The following is a 21,311-nucleotide window of genomic DNA, read 5'->3' as shown; positions in this document are numbered from 1 at the left end:
ACACGTAACGTTACGAACGAGCATAGACCGCTAAAGCAACACGAGCCAGACAATGGCGATCACCATGAGGATGACAGCTAGGACGCAGATACTAATGAAGACGATATCGCTGAGGTCGTGGGGCTCGACGTCGGCGCGCCCCAGCCCGCCCCCTCCGGCGGCGGCGGCCTCGCCACTCACGGCTTCCCGCTCGAGCCGGCGCTCCTCGGCCGAGACGATGGACGCCGAGGCCACCTTGCGCATGGCGTCGCACTGCACTTTGTACTCCTGCACGTTGCGCCGCTCGCCGTCAGAAAAGTCAATGTAGAGCTTGTTGACCAGCATGGTGACGTTACGGTGCTTCTGGTTGGCCGTGCCGCAGTTGACAAACTGGGCGAGGATCTTGTAAGAGGTGGCCGTCAGCTGGGCGGTGCATGTGGGGTTGCCTAGGTAGATTCGCTCACGGTCCAACTGGGGTAACGAGTGCTGGGGTATTAGGATGGTGAACTCTGACCTGGTGCAACTCACGTTGACGGGCACCACTACGGAAGGCCATGCAACTTTGGTAACATGATACAAAAATAGACACTACGTATTTGGTGGCCATACCTCCAAGATAAGAAGCAGTGAAGCCTCTGTGCGCCTCATCCCTGTCGGTGCTCAGCACCACCAGCATCTTGTTGCCCCGGGAGACGAGCGACGACGGCCTCTCGGCGCCGCACCAGCGTCCGAGGAGCGCGTCTGCCGACTGCCGCTCCCCGTCGTACACGGCCACCCAGTCGTAGTCGCACTCATCCGTGAGGCTGTTGCGGCCTTCCAGGTCCATGACGGGGAAGAAGAGCTTGATGCGGTAGCCAGCCGCCAGCGAAATGCTCCAGTGGCAGTTGATGTTGTTTGGATAGATCTGCGGGAAGTTTGGGCTGCTGAAGTTGCCGCACACGTCCGAAAGCACTTGCTGGCATTCGCCTACGGAAACACGGGGAACAACTTGGCCATCTGAATCAAAGATTGTGTCCCATCTGGGGAGCACACATTTTGGAATAGCTACAAAATGACCTACCTGAGTAGTAATAGGCCTTGAAGCCCCGCCCCCCGATGTTAAAGTCAGATTTGAAGACGAGCAGCAGTTGGCTGGCGGTGGTGACGGTGGCGGGAGGCTTGTTTGCCCCGCAGTACGTACCCAGGTGGCGATGCGCCACCGTGGGGCCGTCGAACAGGGCCACGTAGTCAAAATGGCACCCCTCGTTGTTTTCCATCTGGAAATCCAAGAAGAGAAGCGTGACGGCGCTGCTGTTGGAGACGTGGATGAGCCACGAGCAGTCAGCGTCGTTGCTGTACTCCGCGGGGTAACCTGGGCTGGAGATGACGCCCGAAAGGCCTGTTAGCACCCCGCCGCACATATCTGCACGAAAAAGAGAGTCCACTTAAATAAAAAGTAGAATTATTTAACTATCATTGACGTATACCTTTCCTGTAGCCCAAACTGAAGCCCCTGTGCGCCACGTGACGGTCCGAGCGGAAGATGACCGACATGACGTTCCAGGATGAAGTGAAGGCCGGCGGGGGGGCGTCGCCACAAAAGGTACCCAGAAGGTTGCCCTCGTCGCCGGCTACACCGTTGTAGATCTTGACATGGTCGTAGGCACAGCTGGAGTGGTACTCCAGTTCAAAGTGTTGGAAGGTGAGCAGCACCGAGGAACCTTCCGGCACAACAATGAGCCAGGAACAGCGGATGTTGTACGGGTAAAAACCCGGGAAGTTTGGACTGGACAGGTTGCCCGACGCCGCCGAGAGGATGCCGCCACATTTAACACCTTAAAAGATCAAATTAACCGAGTGTATCTAGTTTTCATTTGGGTCACAATTTTTTTGCATTTAAACTCCCAATTCATCTTACGCATTAGAATCCTAAAGTGGCACATGCGGGTGGAACCTTGTAGAACGTGTGTGCAAGCTGTGATAACAAACTCACCTTTTTGATCCGCCACTGTGTCGACAAGCAGTATGAAATAAACAAGCGGAGCCACCCGGAGCGTCATCTTAGACTTTTCGTCTCACGTAAAGTCAGCATCGGTTTAAAAAACACCACGTCGGCAGCAGAAGCAGAAGCATGATGATGAAGGCGTACACACACAGGCCAGAGAACTCAGCTGTCTATCTATTGTGTAGCTCCTAAAAAATTCATCCCCAACCTGAAACTCACCTGAGGCTATACTGTCACTAAATTTTAATGACGTAGGGGGTCGGCTTGTCGAGACAGCGTACATTTTTAATAACCACCACTGAAGAGAAAGACAACAACATAGAACACATGTCGCCCACCTGGAACATACTCAGAATCTGCCTCGTGCTTTACTCCCTCAGCAATTACAGTGCAGCTCAGCCTCTGGCACCTAGTGCCCGTCATCGTTCTGATTGTTGGGAAAGCAATAAAAAAATAATGCCCATAAGTGTTTGTGTGAGTGAGAGAGAACTGAACACCAAGTGTGGAGGAAAAACATTTTAAAAAATTCTAGTCAAATTTATTTATACAACCCTTAATAGGGATTTTATGATGGGAACAATTTGGCTTACATTTACATTATATCCTATGGGAGAAGCAATAGTCGTCCTCATGAATGAATGCAGAATACGTAATAGTCATCTTCCCATGCAAGATGGCGCTGTTGCATCATAATAAAATGGCAAGTTTTTTTTTTTTTTATTCTCCACGCAGCTCCTTACAAGCCATGCCAAGCTCTAAACTGAAACAAATAAGAATGTAATTAAAAATTAAGTGTCCCCCCCCCCCCCCCCCCCCCACCACCACACAAGCACGCGCGCGCATGCACGGACAGACGTACACAAGAAATTCTTGGAAGTTCCTCAGCTCCCTTTGAATTTTAATTCCGTCCTCTATGAGGGAAAGAAAACCTCGTCATTGTTGAAGGATTCGGATATGTGGCGGGGCAGCCAGTTGAAATGTGTTGTGGAAAGATACGGGCAAGTGTTCGGGTGGGAGGGGGGTTGCAATTAAATCACACCTCGAGTAATACTCCAGAAACAAATGGGCTTGAAATGACTGCAAAATAAATCAGAGGTGGGGGCTTGAGTGATACCCTCAAACATCAAATGGAACCTAATAATTGAATATTACTAAACACTCTGCCTAAAAAAATGACTACTAGAAATGCATGGTTGCAGCCATCCGTGTCGGTATGTCATCCATCCATCCATCCATCCATCCATCCATCCATCCATCCATCCATCCATCCATCCATCCATCCATCCATCCATCCATCCATCCATGTTGTCTGTCTACATGTGTTGCTACACCACCGGAATGTTTTGAAACTCAGCAGTCCAAACGACTGCCAAACAAAACAACATTTCAAGACGGAAATAGCACAGAGGAGTTTCTCCAAAGCGTCATAAAAGCATGCACTTTGTGCTTGTGTGACACGCACACATTGGCTGATATTTTCAGCTACCTACTTGCAAAAGTCATCTGAGGCATCCAGGAACCATCTGCATTCATGCGCACGCATTGTACGCATTTGGGAAGTATTTAGTCAAATGTCATCTGCCAACAGAAGCTATTTATTAGTTCTCTTGTTTTGCTAATCAAAAGGACCGCAAATGCCAAAGCTCACACCACTGCAGCACACGCAGATTTAATATAATAATTCAAGTCTTAAAAAGTTTAATTTTCCAAAAGGAAGACAATAAATCTCATTTAAAAAAAAAATCAAGTCGGCCTTAATTTTACTGAAGGTCTTCAAAATGTCAAGCAATAACCAATAACACAATTGGGAGCCACAAATACACGATGAATACAGCAAACTATTTTCCTACTTATGAAGCTCCGTTGCAGCAGTTTATTTGGAAGAATGACAAACAACTATAATTTGAATGTTAATTGATTGCTCACGCGACGACAACGACGCTACAGTCAAGCGTACTCCACTAAAACATGGAACACGGCAAGTGAGTCTTCCAGAGTGGCACCCACTCACGATGCGGCATCATGATGTGCCACAAGATGATCTCTGCATGAATATTCCCACGCGTATGTTCAAGTAATTGGACACTTACATTTTTTAGGTGGGCTTTGCAGTAATAAGGGATGCTTATGTTTGTATATTAGCAAGAGCATCCTAACTTGCTAATACAGTGATCCCTCGCTACTTCACGTTTCGTTTATCGCGGCTTCACTACATCGCGGATTCTTTTCTCCCAAATTAAAAAAACATCTAAAAGTCAAAATAAAACTTCTAAATTGAGGAAACATGTGTCTAACCTTTAGGACAAAAATGCTCCAAATGTTGGTTTACATAATTTGAGAAGTCCATTTTCACGTGTTAGCACGATCACGAATTAGCACCTTTCCCCTAACTAGTTAGCCTGCCAGTACTTCTTGTTGGTAACCATACTTCGCGGATTTCACTTATCACGGGTGGTTTTTGGAACCGATTATCCGCGATAAACGAGGGATTACTGTACTTCCATTTTCTCCTATCCAATGGTGTCCGTTAAAATAAGATTCTAAATTATATGTGAATGTGTATTTTGTATCCATTTTACTTTACTTGACAGTCCTTACTTTATTTTAAATTGAACCATAACTCCTTTTCACATGACACTTGAGTCTGCACAGTTCATAAAGTTTTCACTAATATATTCACTTCACATGATTTCACATGGGCGTCAATATCACTTCCCAATAGATGGAAACTCTCAGGGGAGCCACCATGCTGCATATATACACTGTCCACATACATCACCAATTATTGCACTTCCATACTGTGTATATAAATATATATGTGTGTGTGTGTGTCTGTATAAATACATAAGAAATCACCACCAGAGGCGAATATGCATGATTCGTGCTGGTGCTTCTCTGGTAATCTGACCAAAACGTACTGCACCCAAATACGAGACAAAGCCGTATTATTGAGTGACATTTCCTGGCTCATTAGACTAGGCTTTGCAGCAGTAATCCAGTAGATATTTTCCTGTGAAAACAAAACACGTGTTTGTACATTGAGACTGTACAAAAGCAAAACTAATCCACCTGCATGCTGTGTGAAGAAACAGCTGGGAGATCATCAAACCCTGTGGAGAATATTAGCAGGAATTATGTACGGTAAACAATGCTAACCCTAACCCTAACCCTAACCCTAACCCTAACCACTTCTTAATTATGAATCTAAAAGCAATTTCAGTTTTTTTTGCAAGGGGGGGGGGGGGAATTTGTGGCTATGGCAAAATCAGAAAATTCATGAATGTATCTAAACACCTTTGGTCAAGGATTACCCTCAAAGTGTCAAGGAAAAAGACACCTAAAGCGGTAGGCGCGCATGTGTGTGGGAAGCTAGGATTCAAACGGCTGTCACTTTAAATCTCACTCAACCTCGATCTCCGCCATCCAAAATCCCACACATTAGGAAAAGACATCCTCAAAACAAGAAGAAAAAAAGACTCAAACCTTTGCAAGCATATATATTCATTTAATTATAAAAACAAAATGGATAGTTTGGAAAAGTGTTTCCAAAATGGAAAGTTTGCTATTATTTGATGTCTTCCTATTCATTTGATGACCCTTGTCCCATTTCTTCTTCAGAGCCGATGGTCCGTAACCGGGCCTCGGGAGATGACTTCATTTATTTTTTGGTCAGCATCCACTGTATGTGTTGCATTCTAGGTCCGATATCAAGCTGGGGTGTATATATGCCCAGAAAAAGTAGTTCCTCCCCCCCATCTCTTCTCCATAGGATGCCCAGTGAAGCAGGAAATTGGAAAAAAAAAAAACTTACATCACCTTCCTTATTAAGTCTTGTTGGCATGGACACGAACATTGCAGATGTTCATTTCACGCTTAAAAGTGAAACATGTCAGCTCCGTTGTCGACACCTCCTCGGCTTTTTGTCATCAGTCTTTTAACCTGAGTGTCGGATCACGGAGAATAAGCCGTGCACACCTGGCTGGAACCGGAATTTACTCTCATGGAAACTACCTTGTGACTTTGATGAATTGTGCACAGACGTGGAAACGAGTAGACGATGGTTACTAGCAATTAGATGGTTGATTATGAGTAATGTACATCCATCAGTGCAAAACTATGACAGGTGTTATATATATTATATATATCATAAAAAAGGTCTCTTGAATCCCCCCCGTGACCCCACAAGCTTTAATAATAATAAGCCGGTGCTCCGCTAAGAATGAGCTGTTTAGGATTCATGTATGGTGATGATGAAGAGAAGCTACTTGAGTTGGGAAAAGAAAAAAAATGTAGGTCATGTGGGAACGTCTTGAGGGAAAGTCATTTACTGGGAAATGAATTTCTAATGGCGCTAAATGAAATTGAAACCGCCAACACCACGTTCTGACGGAGGATACAGCGCTCTAGGACATGTGAAATTCCATATATTATTGCAATTTAAGACTATTATTAAGAACTCCGTGACCGGTTAATAAATAACGTCACCCTTAGGATGGAAGTAGCTTCATGTGGTCTTTTGGGTGAGGAAGTAAAAGTTTGGTGCTAGGTGGTCCCAAATGCTAATTAACTAGCTAAAAAGGCCGCCGGCGTGGTTGCCAACGCCAACAGATTGGAATGTTCAACAGGCCAGCTGCTTTGTGGTGGGTGGCCGCAGTTCCATTAATGCCGGGCACATAGCAGATTTTTTTTTTACAGGCCAAAAGCTTTGTAAGCATCCTGGCATATATTTCTTTTAAGCATATACTAAGTCATCAGTTTTTCCTCTCTCTTCCATTTCTAACAATAAATAAGACAGACACATTAATTAATACGAGAGCCTCTTCATCTTTGGTAAAGGTGCCTGGGAGATGGAAAACGAAGTTAATGTTGATTAATGTGCAGTATCCGTGACACGTAAATAAAATGAAGAGACGCCTTTTACGTCCACCGGAATGATACATTTTGCAGCTCATCTTCTGGCTGATAAAGGTCCAAAAAAGATAAATGTGTTGCATTAGCACGTTTTCAACCGTGTCTCATTTGACATTTCCTTTAGCGAGTCTAACTCGAATGTTATTTTATTGGGTGAACAAACAAATTACATGAAGCCTTCCATTTTTGAGTCACTCTAAAACTAAATAATGCAATAGAGTCACTCTAAAACTAAATAATGCAATAGAAAGAAATATATTGTGTGTTTTCAGTTGCAAGTGGTGTTTCATTCTGTGGCTGAAAAAGAAGGGAAGTAAAGTCAAATGTAAATTTGCTAAAAATCCTACTTTGATTGTCCCCTAAAGAAACGTCGGGGAAATGTTTTGCCCCGGAACGTGTCGCGCCCTCGACCGAGCATGTGCAAACGCGCTAAGATAAACAGGATCTTTAGCACAGCAAATGTCCCGCAGGAATACTAATTAAGTCGGGTATTTATTTACTCCCAACGCTCGCTCCGAGCTGCGTCTTATCTATATTGCTTACGTGACACAAACAGAAATAAAAAGTCACCAGGCGATGTGGAAGATGAATAATTAACCTTTTTTCCCGAGCACTTTCAAATGTTTACGCGTCAGGGAGGTGTGAGGTATGGCATTTAGCACGTGCGAGCGCGATGGAATGTGACAGAACGTTCAAGTCGGCAAAGTCATCAGCACCCACGCACACGCCTTGAATAAACGCATCTATCTATATCTATCTATCTATCTATCTATCTATCTATCTATCTATCTATCTCTATCTATCTATCTATCTCTAACTATCTATCTATCTACTATCTATCTACTATCTATCTATCTCTATCTATCTATCTATCTATCTATCTATCTATCTATCTATCTATCTATATCTATCTTATCTATCTATCTACTTATCTATATTATCTATCTATCTATTATCTATCTATCTATCTATCTATCTATCTATCTATCTATCTATCTATCTCTATCTATCTATCTATCTATCAATCTATCTATCTATCTAATCTATCTATCTATCTATCTATCTATCTATCTATCTATCTATCATCTATCCATCCATCCATCCATCCATCCATCCATCCATCCATCCATCCATCCATCCATCCATCCATCCATCATCCATCCATCCATCCATCCATCCATCCATCCATCCATCCATCCATCCATCCATCTATCTATCTATCTATCTATCTATCTATCTATCTATCTATCTATCTATCTATCTATCTATCTATATATCTATCCAGCTTATTTATTTATTTATTTATTTATTTATTTATTTATTTATTTATTTATTCATTCATTCATTCATTCATTCATTCATTCATTTATTTATTTATTTATTTATTTATTTATTTATTTATTTATTTATTTATTTATTTATTTATTTATTTATTTATTTATCCATCCATCCATCCATCTTATTTATGTATTTATTTATTTATTCATTTATTTATCTATTTCATTTATTTATCTATCCATCTTATTTATTTATTTACATTATTAGAGCGTGTGTGAATTTCGTGTGGCGTTTCTGTTTTTCTGGATGTGTCAATGACTTGGGACTTTTTTTTTTCCAGCAAGACTCGGTCTCTGTCCCCGATTACTGCTCTGCGACGACAACAAATTGAACATGCTTCAGAGAGGGTATCATTACACGCTGCTTGGAGTGTGACCGTTCACATGTGACGCCATCACCACCCGCGGCCCACCTTGGGTTTTATCGCACCGTTGCCGATATTCATCTTTTAATCAGCCCGGCCGCCTGTGGATTAGCATACGCGCGTGGCTGCCATGTCAGGCGTTAGCGCTCTGCTTCCTGTTCACCGTCGGTGGGCGAGATAAGGTCAGCTGTTAAATATTATCACCAGCGAGAGAGAGGCCGGGTCGGCCTTGGATTGGATGGCGGCCGGTGGGCAAGGTGGTGCCTGCCATGTGTAAATGCATTCATAAAGAGGCTTATCAATGAGGAGGCGCCTCGGGAAAACACTTGTTCAAGCTTTAATGTGATCCAGCAGTGGCCAAGTGTGACATTGAACCCCGTTCAGTTCATAATCAAACACAACAAGGTTCTTAGTTGAACAGTTATGGATGTATTTCATGGCTTCATCAGTTCATGCAACAAGACTTGGTTCAGACTTCATCCAAACCAGAGGTGTGGCATAAAATTGCTGAACATATTCTGGATTCTTCTTGCAAAAGAAATTGTGCTGGCCCATCCATTGTTGCTTGCAGCTTGAATTGTTTGCTTTTTTTTTTTTTTTTATGTGTGTGTCATTTTCATTCACCAAAGCAATTTCCTCCCAGCTCCTCAACCATGAATACTAAACACAAAGTGGAGCAACACAATATCAGCTCAAAACATTGGGGACTATTTTGGTACGTTTCCTTTGCTTGCGCTGCAGGTAAAACTTTATCATGAGAGCATTCTGCCACGTGAGGCTCATCTCCTTCCAACCCGCAAGGTCCCACGTTTCGACTGCCTGTGTTGCCTCGGGTCCAAGTGAAGGCTTCAAAGGCGCTTGTGAGCTCATTTGAAGTTTCCTTGAAAGGTGTTCATGGAATATTCATAAAAAACATTCCTATTTTAATATTAGAGGGGGATATCATTGGAAAATGGTACGTGGGTCAGTTATTAAAACGATATGGCTTAAGTGACATTTCTCTCTCTCTCTCACTCGCTCTCTCTCTCTCATTTGCAACAACAACATGAATGTGATTCATGGCTCCTAATTGAACTTAAATACTAGCAGTCAAGTGTGTTTATGAAAATGGAGTGCTCGGAGTGCACTGAAGAGATTAAATTGGCTATTAAACAGGTAAGTCCCCTGCCAGAATATCTTGTGAGGAGTGAAGATAACGGCACACAAAGTGGAAAAGAAATAATACAAGGCAGGAAGTTTAAATTTCTGAGAGTGCAGGAAAAATTAGACCTGAAGGCTTTTAGTGCCAAAAATTAATCAGACTCGAGCAATTATTCCTGACGTATTATACACCGGATACACATAATTATATTTGGTGATATAGTAATTACTTTGAAAAAATGGAGTGGATTTGAAGACACGACACGTTTGGGACACATCCTTCTACTAGTGTGTAAATTGTGCCTAGCAACACATGATAACAAAAATGTCTGACATGTCCAAGAAGAAAAAAAAAAAAATGCCTCTAAAGTTCTAAAACCGCCCACCGCCCCTCTGTTCAAATACATAGAGGAGACATTTTAATACAGTTCCAATCATTTCTGTCCGGGTCGTCCTCAAAGGGAAATGACAAACATAAAACGTGGGAGTGAAGACGCTGATTTGCGACTTTGCCTTCGGCTGGCCGCGAAAGCGCCTTTTAGGAGGCCGCTATTAATCATAGTGGCTGGGAGTCAGTCTAATAGCGGGGAAGAAGACATCAGTCACACTTTGTTCAAATCTGCGAGATGGCTAGCTGCCTTTGCTCCACTACACTTTGCAGCTCCTTTCATGTGCAAAACACAAATAAAAGGACTATGAAGGAAATAAATAGCTTTCAACGCTAATTAGCAAGAAGTGACCACCAAAATTAGGGAGCTCATTAACATTAAAAGAGAGTTTCTCAACAAAAGACTGGGTGAAGGAGCTCCAGAGCGAAAGAATGTACTGCCACGTCAAAGCCAAAGGGGGGTAAGCAGAGCTGCATCGTTTGCACAAATGAGTGTTAGCAGACACTCTTACCAATATTTGTTAGTATTGTTTGGCAGAAATAGATCTGCCCCTAAAATGAGCCAATTTCACCTAAGCAAGAAATATGCAGTGCATCATTATTGTCCTTCTTTTTTGTTCTTTTTATAAAAATGCAGTGTTATTTCCTATGGGGACAGTTGGTGAGCGAACAAGCCTTAAATTTTAATATAGTGAGCACATTTGGGGAAGGAAGACATAACATGGTGCTAATCTGAAAAGGGCTCAATTAGCATAGAAAGCACCTTTGCATAACTCTGCATGGTGATGTAATGTCTTTTCGCTCGCTCATTAGACACATACAATGAGAGGTAATAAGAATTCCATAATACATCCAACCCCAAGGGAGACAATTTGCATAGTGAGCAGTCGCCTATTTTACATGAAGTATAGTTTGCGTGTGCACTCACAGCCGTGTCATAATTTCACCCTGCTGACACGGAATCGTGATGCATTGTGGGAACACATTGTGAAGCATCTGTTGAGTTATATTATGCAAATATTATGGCTGGCCTTTACAGGCATGGCAAAAAAGGACCCCCACAAAATAAATAAATTTCCGGTTCATTTCGTACTTCCGGTTACAGCGTCAAAAAATATTTTATTTTGAAACGCGACCGGATTCTTTCTATTGCATCCACGTTTATAATTGTTTATCCGTCACAAGACGTCGCGTGAATCCAATATTGAATTTCAAAGTTTGTAAAATTAGTCAAATAAACAGACACACAGTATTTGGAAATGTTTGTTTTTGGTAATGGAGAAAGCCACAGTGAACATTTAACACAATGACAAAAACTATGACGAAGAAGAAAAAGCAAGGTGCATTTCACAGGTTCGTCTAATTAGGTAAGTGCGTTGAGAACGAACTTATCTTAAAAGGTTATTCAATATTAGTGTACAACAAAAAATGGTAGATAAGTTGGCCATCCCCATACACACACACAAACACACACACCGCAGGTGGACACATTGATGAACTCTTCTAAAGTTCTAAAACTTTCCCTACAAAGTTGGAGTGGCAGGATAATGGCAGCGGTCGGAGAGACAAGATGAACGAATAATGGACTTCTTCTCAGGTCAACGCTGAGCTGCTGACCTCCCGCCGTGGTCTACCCGTCCTCAGCTCATCTGCCGCCGTGTCCATCAAACCCCCGTCGGGCTTTGAGAAAGAAAATGGTGAGTAGCAAGAATACGTTTTCTTCTTTCCTTTTGAAGCATCAATCAATCTTATGTTGTATTTTGTCAATGTTGTTCATGACAAACAGTAATCTGGATTAAAGGTAAAAAAATAAATGCTTTACACATTCTCCTTCCTCCGTTTCCTCCCCCAAAGGTGGAAAGATAACCCAGTTGACTTTCCCTCCGTCCTTTTGAGCTATTGTGAAAGTTTTACACATACAGGTAAGTTGTGATAATCACTACCCCCAAAAGTGCAATATAGCCTGATTGACTTTTTACCCCCAGTTGTCGCCGTTCACCCCACGCAAGAACCTGTAAAAAGTTGTACAATTGCTGTAAATTATTTTTACAGCCAACGTAAAACAACCGGAGTGGTTCTGACTGTTTTGGCAGTGTTATGACCTCCAAAGGTGGAAAATTGCCCGGTCGACTCTACTTTACACCCGTATTGGTGCCATTTAACAACATGGAAAATGATGGCTTTGCAGACAGCGCGAAAGGGGGCTATCGTCTTCTGGTGAGTGTCTCTCTGTTGTATCTCTCAAGACATCCTCCATGTGATCAACACAACCAACCATTATTGTTGTTAGAAAAATGGCTCTCTCGCTTTAGCACATGCACACACACAAACACGCCCGCAAAAGGTTAATTGGCTCGACTGTCGCTGTTTTGAGTCAAAAGCGTCCCTTTTGATGGCACAAATGCCGTATTGTTGAGCAGATGAAAGTGTGGCGGTACTGCGTCGGCGGCGGAGAGTGGGGAGGGTGTTGTTGTGGCTTTACTGACAGAGCGAGAGTGTTGTCCTTCAAAGATCCTTAGAAGTACGCCTGCCATGACACAAAAATGACGCCACGGGAGCCGAAGCAGCACTTGTGGCAGTGCTGTTGTTGTTTTTTTGGACGGCGGCATGCTCTCCAATTAAGACCGCCGTCAAGATGGAGGCCGCAGAGGTGGCCACCGTTAACGAGTCGTCAGCGCGAGAGACTGCCAGGCAATTATGAGACATGAGGCTCGCCGGTCGCCGCGCACAGTCCCAATTACCGGTTGATCGTCAAAGGGAGATATAAAGGAGAAGGGGTCGCTGGTAATTTGCCCGCGGCCGTCGTGATGATGGGCGTAACCTAGTAACCAAAAATAATGCGGCGATGCAAAATGTTGCTGATGACGATGTCTGTGGCGGGACAAACGAGTTATAACGGAGCTTTGTATCACAGTCCGAAATGATGGCTAAATTGTAATCTAAAAAGATGAATGTATTACGATACCTAATTGTATGTATCGTTTAAAAAAACGACAGCAATTAGTGTCACATTTTTATGATTCGCATTTTCAAAATGTCAATATTCGCATAATTGTCATACACTTTACGCAAATCATGAAGTGGCATTTAAAATCATTTGCATCCAAGACTGCCCTTTTTTTGGGCTCTAAATCCTGCAACTGAATCAAAGTGGCAACCTGAATATTAATAATAGACACTTTATTAGGTACACCATTGAATCCTTGACACTGTCAAACCAAAGTTATAATTTATAATTTTTGCTGTGTGCTTTTCCAGTAATATTTGAAGCATGATCTGTCTATTATTCATGAGAAGTCCTATTCCACACTCTCGAACATCAGTGAAAGGATGATTTGGTCCTTTACGTAACGCTCTGTGGCCTCAGGCTAATAATCACGGATTACGTACTAAGCATATGCCTATAGGGGGCGTTCGGGGACGCATGTGGCTCAAAATTCATGAGGTCTAATTTGGCTAAACACAGAAGCTTCTTGTTACATATTAAATAAAGATGCTGGCTCCTTGAATCGGGGCTCATTGAAGAGGCCACCAGGGGGCAGTGGCTTACTTGCAGTGCCGGGAATACTCGAGTGTATTTTGAGGATGGGGGAGTGGAAGACCAGTCTGAGGTCAGTCTGCATTGCCCAGTTCAGCCCCCCCCACCACCACCACCGCATGCACACACTCACAGAGTACACACGCCCTACTTTAAATGACTCCTTTCGGATGCAACCTTATCTTGGGGCTACTGTAAGAAAATTAAGTTTAAAAGAAAGAAAGAAATAAGAAAAAACAATGACAGGCGTGCAATTATTATTCTCCGAGCTAAGCAGGTATTGTGCATCAGTGGGTTCTTTCCTAAATCACAATGTGGTTTATCTTCTTTTCTCACACAGTTGTTTATTTTGGTAAATCTGCCAATAAATGCGGAGAGCTCAAGAATTGCTGGATTAATCTAAAGCTTTTCCAAGAGACTTTTTGGTTTACTTGTTTTATTTTAACTGGTAACAGTTATGTTTAAGGGTTAGGAAAAGGGGTTAAGCAGAGGGTAAGGTTTAGGGGTTTTAAGATTTAAAGTTTAGGGCTTAATGGTTTGTATTCAGAGCACAATGTTGTGACCTACATGTCATCCACTCGACAGCAACTATGACTAACTGTTGCTAACAAAAACAGCAGTCCTTCCTTAAACACCTTCAACTGTATCTCAGTTGATTAAGTATCGATACTTCCTGTGCTGCATCAAATTTTATATTACAAAAAGACTCGATTTGTGCACCAGTTGTTACTTGAAATTAAATATAATAGTAGAACCGCAAAGACAAAAGGGGCGAGACATCTTAAAAAAAAAACAGCTTCATTGCGTTCATGTTTAATGCGCAGTTGCCCTTGTAAAAGAATCTATACGAGACTCTTTAACATTAATTCTTCATTCGGCTGCCAATCAATGATGTCATCTGAGGTTAGCCGAGGGAAGATTAGCCTGCCAGGGTTCTCGATTACAGTTTTCTCTATAATCTCTGCAGCTGGTGGGGTGTTGCCAGCGCTCAGCGTTGGACAGAGCTGCCTAATCAATAGCCCGTCTAGGAGCATATAAATGAAAATACAAACTGTCTTAGCTACCGTATCTATTTCGATCGAGATAGATAGCTATCTAAATTTTCCAATTTCCAATTTCTGCTTTGTATAAATTGGAATTGATCAGCTGGAAGTCGGACAAAATTGACCAAACGGCCACCTCCAACGTTGACGTGTCCATGTGACGCCCCCCAAAAAATGATGGAGAGGCTTGTGAAGCCGTCTGCTTGCACCTTGAGGGGATTAGCAGCATCTTTGTTGGGAGGCGGTAGTGAGTACTTACCTCCTGCTGTGAAACAAGCTTCCTGCGCAAGTCTGATAATGTCACCACGACTGACGGCGCGCTGACACCTCTCCATATCACTGCCACTTTTATTATTCCCTTTAAAAGTAAAATACTACCTCTCTGTGACTTTTCCACTTATTCGAAAGTGGGTAGACGAAGTGTGAGAGGGACAACGAGGGGAAACTATTGTCATGTTCCCTTGGCTTTGACAAGCTGCCGGCTGCAGGGGACATTTTGCAGCATCCCGGACGTGCAGATTCGCGTATTCTTTGTATTCCAGGACGTGTCAAACATGATGGGAGACAGGATCCCTTCGGAAGTACGCTACTGACAGTAAGCGGGCCTTGTTATTGTCAAGCTTGCTGCCAAGCGGCTGTGAGTGGAGCCTTTCAGATTAAATTTGACGAAACGGACATGTTTCAAAACAGATCAGCTTCCTGGACAAAAAAAATCTCAGCGGGAACCCAAAAATTACATCAACACAAGTTGGATAAATTTGAAATCATTTTTTTAGTTGCAGCTATCATGTTTTCAGACCCAGAAGACAGTTTGACTTGGCAAAAGGAATTTGTCCGGTATGAACACACCCACAAAAATGTCTCAAGAAGCTATTGTAGGAAAAGTGACAGGAAGTATTTTGGTTTGAAGCTGCAGTTGAAGGTTTGAATTGTGTTTGGGAGCATCCCCCGAAATGTTTGGAAAAAGAATCACCCCTCCAGTTACACTTTACAAAATTTAGTAGGCCTTTTTATCATGAGAAGACCCACAAAAAAGTCCAAAGAAGGCATGCTTGTAGAGACACAAAAGTTAATCCTTGTGGTTTGAAATTACCGTTTTAAGGAATCTTAATAAAATAAATAAAACAACAACTTTGGAACCAGTTGCACTTAACATTTTGTAGGATGAGCCATCAGGAGTAAACCCACAAAAAGTGCCAAGCACCTATCCAGGAAGTCTGTCTTTTTGGTTTGAAACCATTTGGGTCCAGAATAACCCAAGTTGGATCAAACAAGGACCGACCCAACTTTCTAGGCTCTTTTTTTTTAACCCAAGAACTCGGGTCATTTCTGCTTACGGCATCTAATGTGGGTGTCGCTGTTAAAAAAGGATTCCGAGGGCCCATTCATCACTCGTACATCCCCGAATTAAGAATATTCAGTGTTTTGGTCTACTCAAATCCCCTCGAAAGATACCCGCGGGTTGGTGGCAGTGTGGATTAGTCTGCTGCTGAACACTGCAGCTTTCCTGCAGTAAAGCTGACAGAGAACAAGCTGTAAGTTTGGGCTGCTGCAACGTGTGATTCATTGGAATGCTGACCTTCCTTTAAAGGGGGGGGATGATGAACAACCCACTCCTAGACCTCAGGCCTGGGGGCCAAACTCCGCTCTCAGCTGTCTGCAGCCTCACCTTCAGCTCACATTCAATCACCATGGCAGCCGAGCCGCTTGATAAATACTGGCCATATGGCTACCTTCGTCAATCGGCGTGGAAAACGGGAGAAAATGTCATGGTGCCATCTTGTCCGCTTACAAGTGCAATATCCACTCCACTTTCTGCGCCCCCCCGCCCCCCTCCCTCCCACAACGATAATAGCTTGCATTAGTGCAGGAACTAATGGACAAGATGACAGGCAAATTGATGTTTGCTTTAGTTAGTGGGGGAAAAAAAAATCTCCTTTTATAGTACATGTAATATGTACAAAGTAAGCAGGATTTCAAGGATCTGCAAAATATTATGAGATAAATATCAAATGTATCCAAATAATTATCCAGAAGAATTGAACCCACCACTTATAATTCGGTGCGTCGGTTCGTAAGTCGAAAAATGGTTCGTAAGTCGATGCGAAAAATCGCGACGCTCCGGTTCGTATCTCGAGAAGGTTCCTGAGTATGGCGTTTGTAAGTAGAGGTACCACTGTACCTGCATCAAGCGCAAGAAATTAGAGTAGCAAGACGTGACGAATCAATAAATAAAGTAACGAACGAGTCATTAATCGCCCGGCTTCTTATTTATGGCATTCTCACAAATCCAACTTAAGTGTCGCCGCTTGTGGTCAAGCAGCCGCTGCGGCCATAATGAGACCACCCACCAGCAATTAGACTTCCACCTCTTGAAAACAGCCATTAATTAGCCAGCTGTGGCGTGATCGAGCGGGCTATTTGCTAATACCGTGTCACGCCTTAATGCCGCAATTTATATGCAAATGTTGACTTCAAGACCCCCCCCCCCCCACCTCCCCATTGCATTTGCTATGACTTGTTGCCGCTTCTGTTTTGCAATTTTGGAATGAGGGAAATCCAAAAGAACTGTTCCGAAAGCACTTGTGACTATTTATGAGAAATAAAAAGTTAAAGAAAAAGCATTCAGGACGCTATGAACGTAGTGCCCCCGTTTATTCCTCGTCCCTCTGTCGGCGTTCGAGGAGGGCTGTAATTTGGCCAAATTAATCATTTGATGCAAGTCATTTCTGCAAATGAATCTTTGAGGAAGTGATGTCAAAGACAAAAGAGGGCGGGCTCAAGCGCCTCCCCATTGCGTAAAGTCGCCATCCCTACACACTAACGGAGATGCATAATTAGGGTAATTAATGCCACTGTCAACATGGGCAACGCATATATGCAGTATAGCTCCCTAAGTGCCATCTTGAAATAATTACATTATAATGACGCCGCATGCCGTCTTTTATACGAAAAGAGTATGAGCCACGCTGAGAAGAAATAACTAGAGTTAGCATTTTAGTAGATGACGCTTTTTTTTTTTCGAAACTGCAAACCCAGTGGAAAAAAAATAATATTAGAGGACTAGAATACTTAAATGGAAAATAATTTCATGAAATAATTTTTTTTTTCTCATAATCTTTACAGTCAGGCTTCGCCTCCCCTGCCTACCCTGTCCGCAAACCGGGGAAAATATAAGGGAAAATATAACTGGTTATTAATGGCACAAGCAGTTTCTGGATACAATTTTTGTATTTCCCCTCATAATTGTATGTTTGAACCTAATTTATATTTTAGCTTATAAAAATGAACCTAAAGTATGTGAAGCATGTTGTTTACGTTCCCTCCTGAGTTCTGGTCCTCCACTAATTAATATGAGGCATACCACCGAGTATTGCTGTAGAGCCGCCAAACCCTTTATTTTTCTTTGAGAACCCTTGGTGGGAGCAGAGATGAAGGTTTCAAACAACATACAAGCTTTGCGCTATGGATCTCGCGGAACAAAAAGAAAGAAATACAACTCGGCTTCTGGCACCGCTACGCTTCGATGGAAGGAATCGGGGGAACGCGCACAGACCAGCAAGTGTTCTCTGCATGATGCAATTATAATTCATACAGAGTAAAATCAAATTGTTGGTCAGATCTTTGGCAGCTCGCTGAAAGATTGTTACGCTCAGACTGGGCCTGTCACAAATAGCCGCAAATGAATCTACTAACACGAGCCGATCACCCATTTATGCCCAGATGCCAGTCACGTGTGAAACAAATAAACAGGCAGCATGCTGTCTGTTTCCAAATCATACTTAACGCCGCCTTGTGCCAACTCATCTATTGTAATGAATCAAATAAAGGAAAACTAATCACAGTCATGGCGATAGAAGAAGATGATTGTTGGCCTTCCAGTGGTGGAATCGGTCACCCCAAAAGAACAACCACCGTAATCTTCGGACTATAAGTCGCACCGGAGTATAAGTCGCACCAGCCATAAAATGCCCAAAAAAGTGAAAAAAAAACATATGTATGTATATAAGTCGCTCCTGAGTATAAGTCGCCCCCCCACCCAAACTATGAAAAAAAAAAAAACGCGATTTATAGTCCGAAAATTACGGTAAAAACCAAAATTAGGCCAAAGTTGTATTTGAGCCGTTGTGCTGTGCCTTGGCCATCAGGTAGTATAACACATGTTAACGAAAATAACGTAAATGAAGAAGATGGTCATAATTGCTCAGTAATATGACTTGTTCTTCGCAGAGGATAAAGAATATACCTACGCCTGAGTATCGTCGTGTACTTTGTGTCCTGAGCATGTGCTGTGCCATTAAATGTGCTCAAATAGCCGTTGCTTAAAGGGTTATAACACCGCAACACCAATCGTATTTGTACGCCTGTCTATGGCAAAGGTCCTTTTTGACATCGGGGACCCGGGCAACTGCCATAGACTGACGAAGAACCAATTAAAAATAACGAGCGGTAACTTCTTTGCCGTGACAAGGTGATGACAAACCTGTAGGTTTTTGAGGGGGGAATGTTTGTTGGCTTGGCGACATGTGTGACTATTTTGTTTTGTTTTTCACGTTGATTATTTATGGCGGCGGCGCAAAGTAGTTGGCGAAAATGATGTACCTTTTTCAGAGGTGACGCCTGTAGGTCAGCTTGGCGCAATTAAGATTCAGCGAATTCTTCACTCGTCGCTTGCTTAATGAGGCCCCTCACTTTTTATATTACAGATTTCAATATGGATTCAAACTCGGATGTTTGGTTCATGACTATCCTGGAATGAAGAATCGAGTTTTTCAACTCAATGCCGTAGCGACCGTTTTAAAATATCAAGTGAAATAAAATGAACAAATAATTAAGCAAATTTACTTCATATCATTCTAATCATAATCTCATTATTTTTGTTCTAAATGTTAGTCTTTTTTTTAATATTAGTATTAAAAATAGACAGTAAAAACTTTAATTACATTCTTAATAAATGTAAAAAAGTGAGGATCCGCTTTACAACTGAACTGCATAAGAGAGAGTGATACTTTCTTTTACCACTAGAGGGAGCGTGCAAACTATTCCTGCGATATATTAGCGGTGTTTCGGTACAATTTACACATTTCTGATGTGCTAAACTTTTTTGGGACTTTTGTATGACAGCTCGATATATTTGAATGCAAAATTAAGAGCTACTAATTAAGATTTTTAAGGGCAATTAACAACTCAAATTATTTCCGATGGGAAAGATTGATATGATACCTCTCTCGGTCTCTCATAGGAGATTCTCATCATGTGTAAAATGGCGGGGTCGTAATGAGCTGAAGCTAATTGGTGGAGTATCACGTCCCTGAAAATCATGCGCTCCGTGCTTGTTAGTATTCGACGGCAGGGTATGGAGCGACGTAGCCGTTCTAATGAGATGCGCGACGCTGTCGGATTTCTGATCAGCTGCACTTGTAATACGTGCAGAATTTCGCCCTAATGCGGCGCCACGGGGGCTCTACGTACAAACAAACAAACAAACGGCGGCTTCGGATGCATTGATCACTTTGCGTTGCGTTTGCAGTGTTGACGCAAGGTTGATTGACAGCCGTTCCTCTGAGAGGCTCCTGATTGCTTGACTCCAGGCTTGCTCTGTATGAATTATAAGGCGCTCACGGCTTCATTGTTGTGTGTGGGTTTAAACTGAGTTTGTCGTGTGTAAGTGAGGTAGGAGTATTTTATTACTAATAGTGATAAATGCCTGGGACATTTAACAATAGCAATAAAAAAAACTACATAAAAAAATACATTTTTATATGTATATATATATATACACACACATATATATACATATACACATATTTAAATATGCATATATTATTACAGTACGGTTGATTAAGTTTATTTTATGGGGAAATGACAACTTGGAAGTCAATTTTGGCTGCGCAGTGGAGATCAATAGAATCACGTTGCGGTCTTGATATTCAAAATGAATAATGATGTGCCTTTCATATAGAGCGGCGTTTTCCCAAACAAACCTCTCATTCTCACTTCCATTTCAGATATATTTTGCATTGTGGCATCTGAAAAATGTTCCCCGCTTCCATACCTCCACACTGTTGATATGACAAGAATCAAATTATGCACAGATGCGCCCCGCTCAATCTGCTTCACCCACTTTATTTTTTGCGCGGATACTCCAAAACAATTCCACCCCCACCACACACACGAAAAAAACAAAACAAAAAAGAGACTTGTGAATTTTAATCAGCTCGGCAAAAGGAAAATGTCCGTTTTAATTTTGTTGTTCTGGTGCACTTGCAATCATCACAAAGACGGGAAATGGGGAGCAATCCACTTAACATGGAAATGCTCCTTTCCTCCTCCCGACGAGTGTCAAGGCGACCAGTCATCAGGGAACAATCTGTGAAACCAAAGACAGGCTTTAGACATCTTCTATTTGGACCCTTGTTGAAGTTTGAATGTTTTGAGTGCGCGGCCCTGTCTCATTCAAATGACCCCAACCCAAAATATGATATTTGTAGACTCTCACGGAATTAAGAAAAATGACACCAAATTGAGTAGCTATGTCATTCATGAATAAACCCAGAAAAAATCCGATATCTGGACGTCCTTGGGTTTTTGAAAATACCAACCATTCAATCGTGTGCGGCGATAAG

General features: G+C 42.4%; 1 protein-coding gene and 1 long non-coding RNA gene across 3 annotated transcripts in view; both read right to left on the bottom strand.

Annotated features, from left to right (window-relative positions):
- Window positions 1-30: 30 nt before the first annotated feature.
- On the bottom strand, window positions 31-2,386 carry cdcp2 (CUB domain containing protein 2). Its single transcript, XM_061295727.1, has 6 exons — window positions 2,302-2,386; window positions 1,952-2,032; window positions 1,446-1,793; window positions 1,040-1,381; window positions 589-945; window positions 31-521 (listed from the first exon to the last, which is right to left on the bottom strand). Exons 1-6 carry the CDS (start codon window positions 2,384-2,386, stop codon window positions 31-33), a joined length of 1,704 nt encoding a protein of 567 aa, XP_061151711.1.
- A 7,921-nt stretch (window positions 2,387-10,307) lies between these two features.
- LOC133165208 (uncharacterized) overlaps window positions 10,308-21,311 on the bottom strand; it is a 28,518-nt gene continuing 17,514 nt past the window's right edge. The window contains exon 3 of one of the 2 annotated variants that reach the window (XR_009717519.1): window positions 10,308-11,784. This is a non-coding gene — a long non-coding RNA (uncharacterized LOC133165208). Of the gene's footprint in view, window positions 11,785-17,204; window positions 21,056-21,311 lie in introns of those variants that run through there. The other variant, XR_009717518.1, reaches the window with a different exon arrangement.

Source organism: Syngnathus typhle, linkage group LG13 (assembly GCF_033458585.1).
Source record: "Syngnathus typhle isolate RoL2023-S1 ecotype Sweden linkage group LG13, RoL_Styp_1.0, whole genome shotgun sequence".
NCBI lineage: Eukaryota > Metazoa > Chordata > Actinopteri > Syngnathiformes > Syngnathidae > Syngnathus > Syngnathus typhle.
This window is presented reverse-complemented; position numbering and strand designations above follow the sequence as displayed.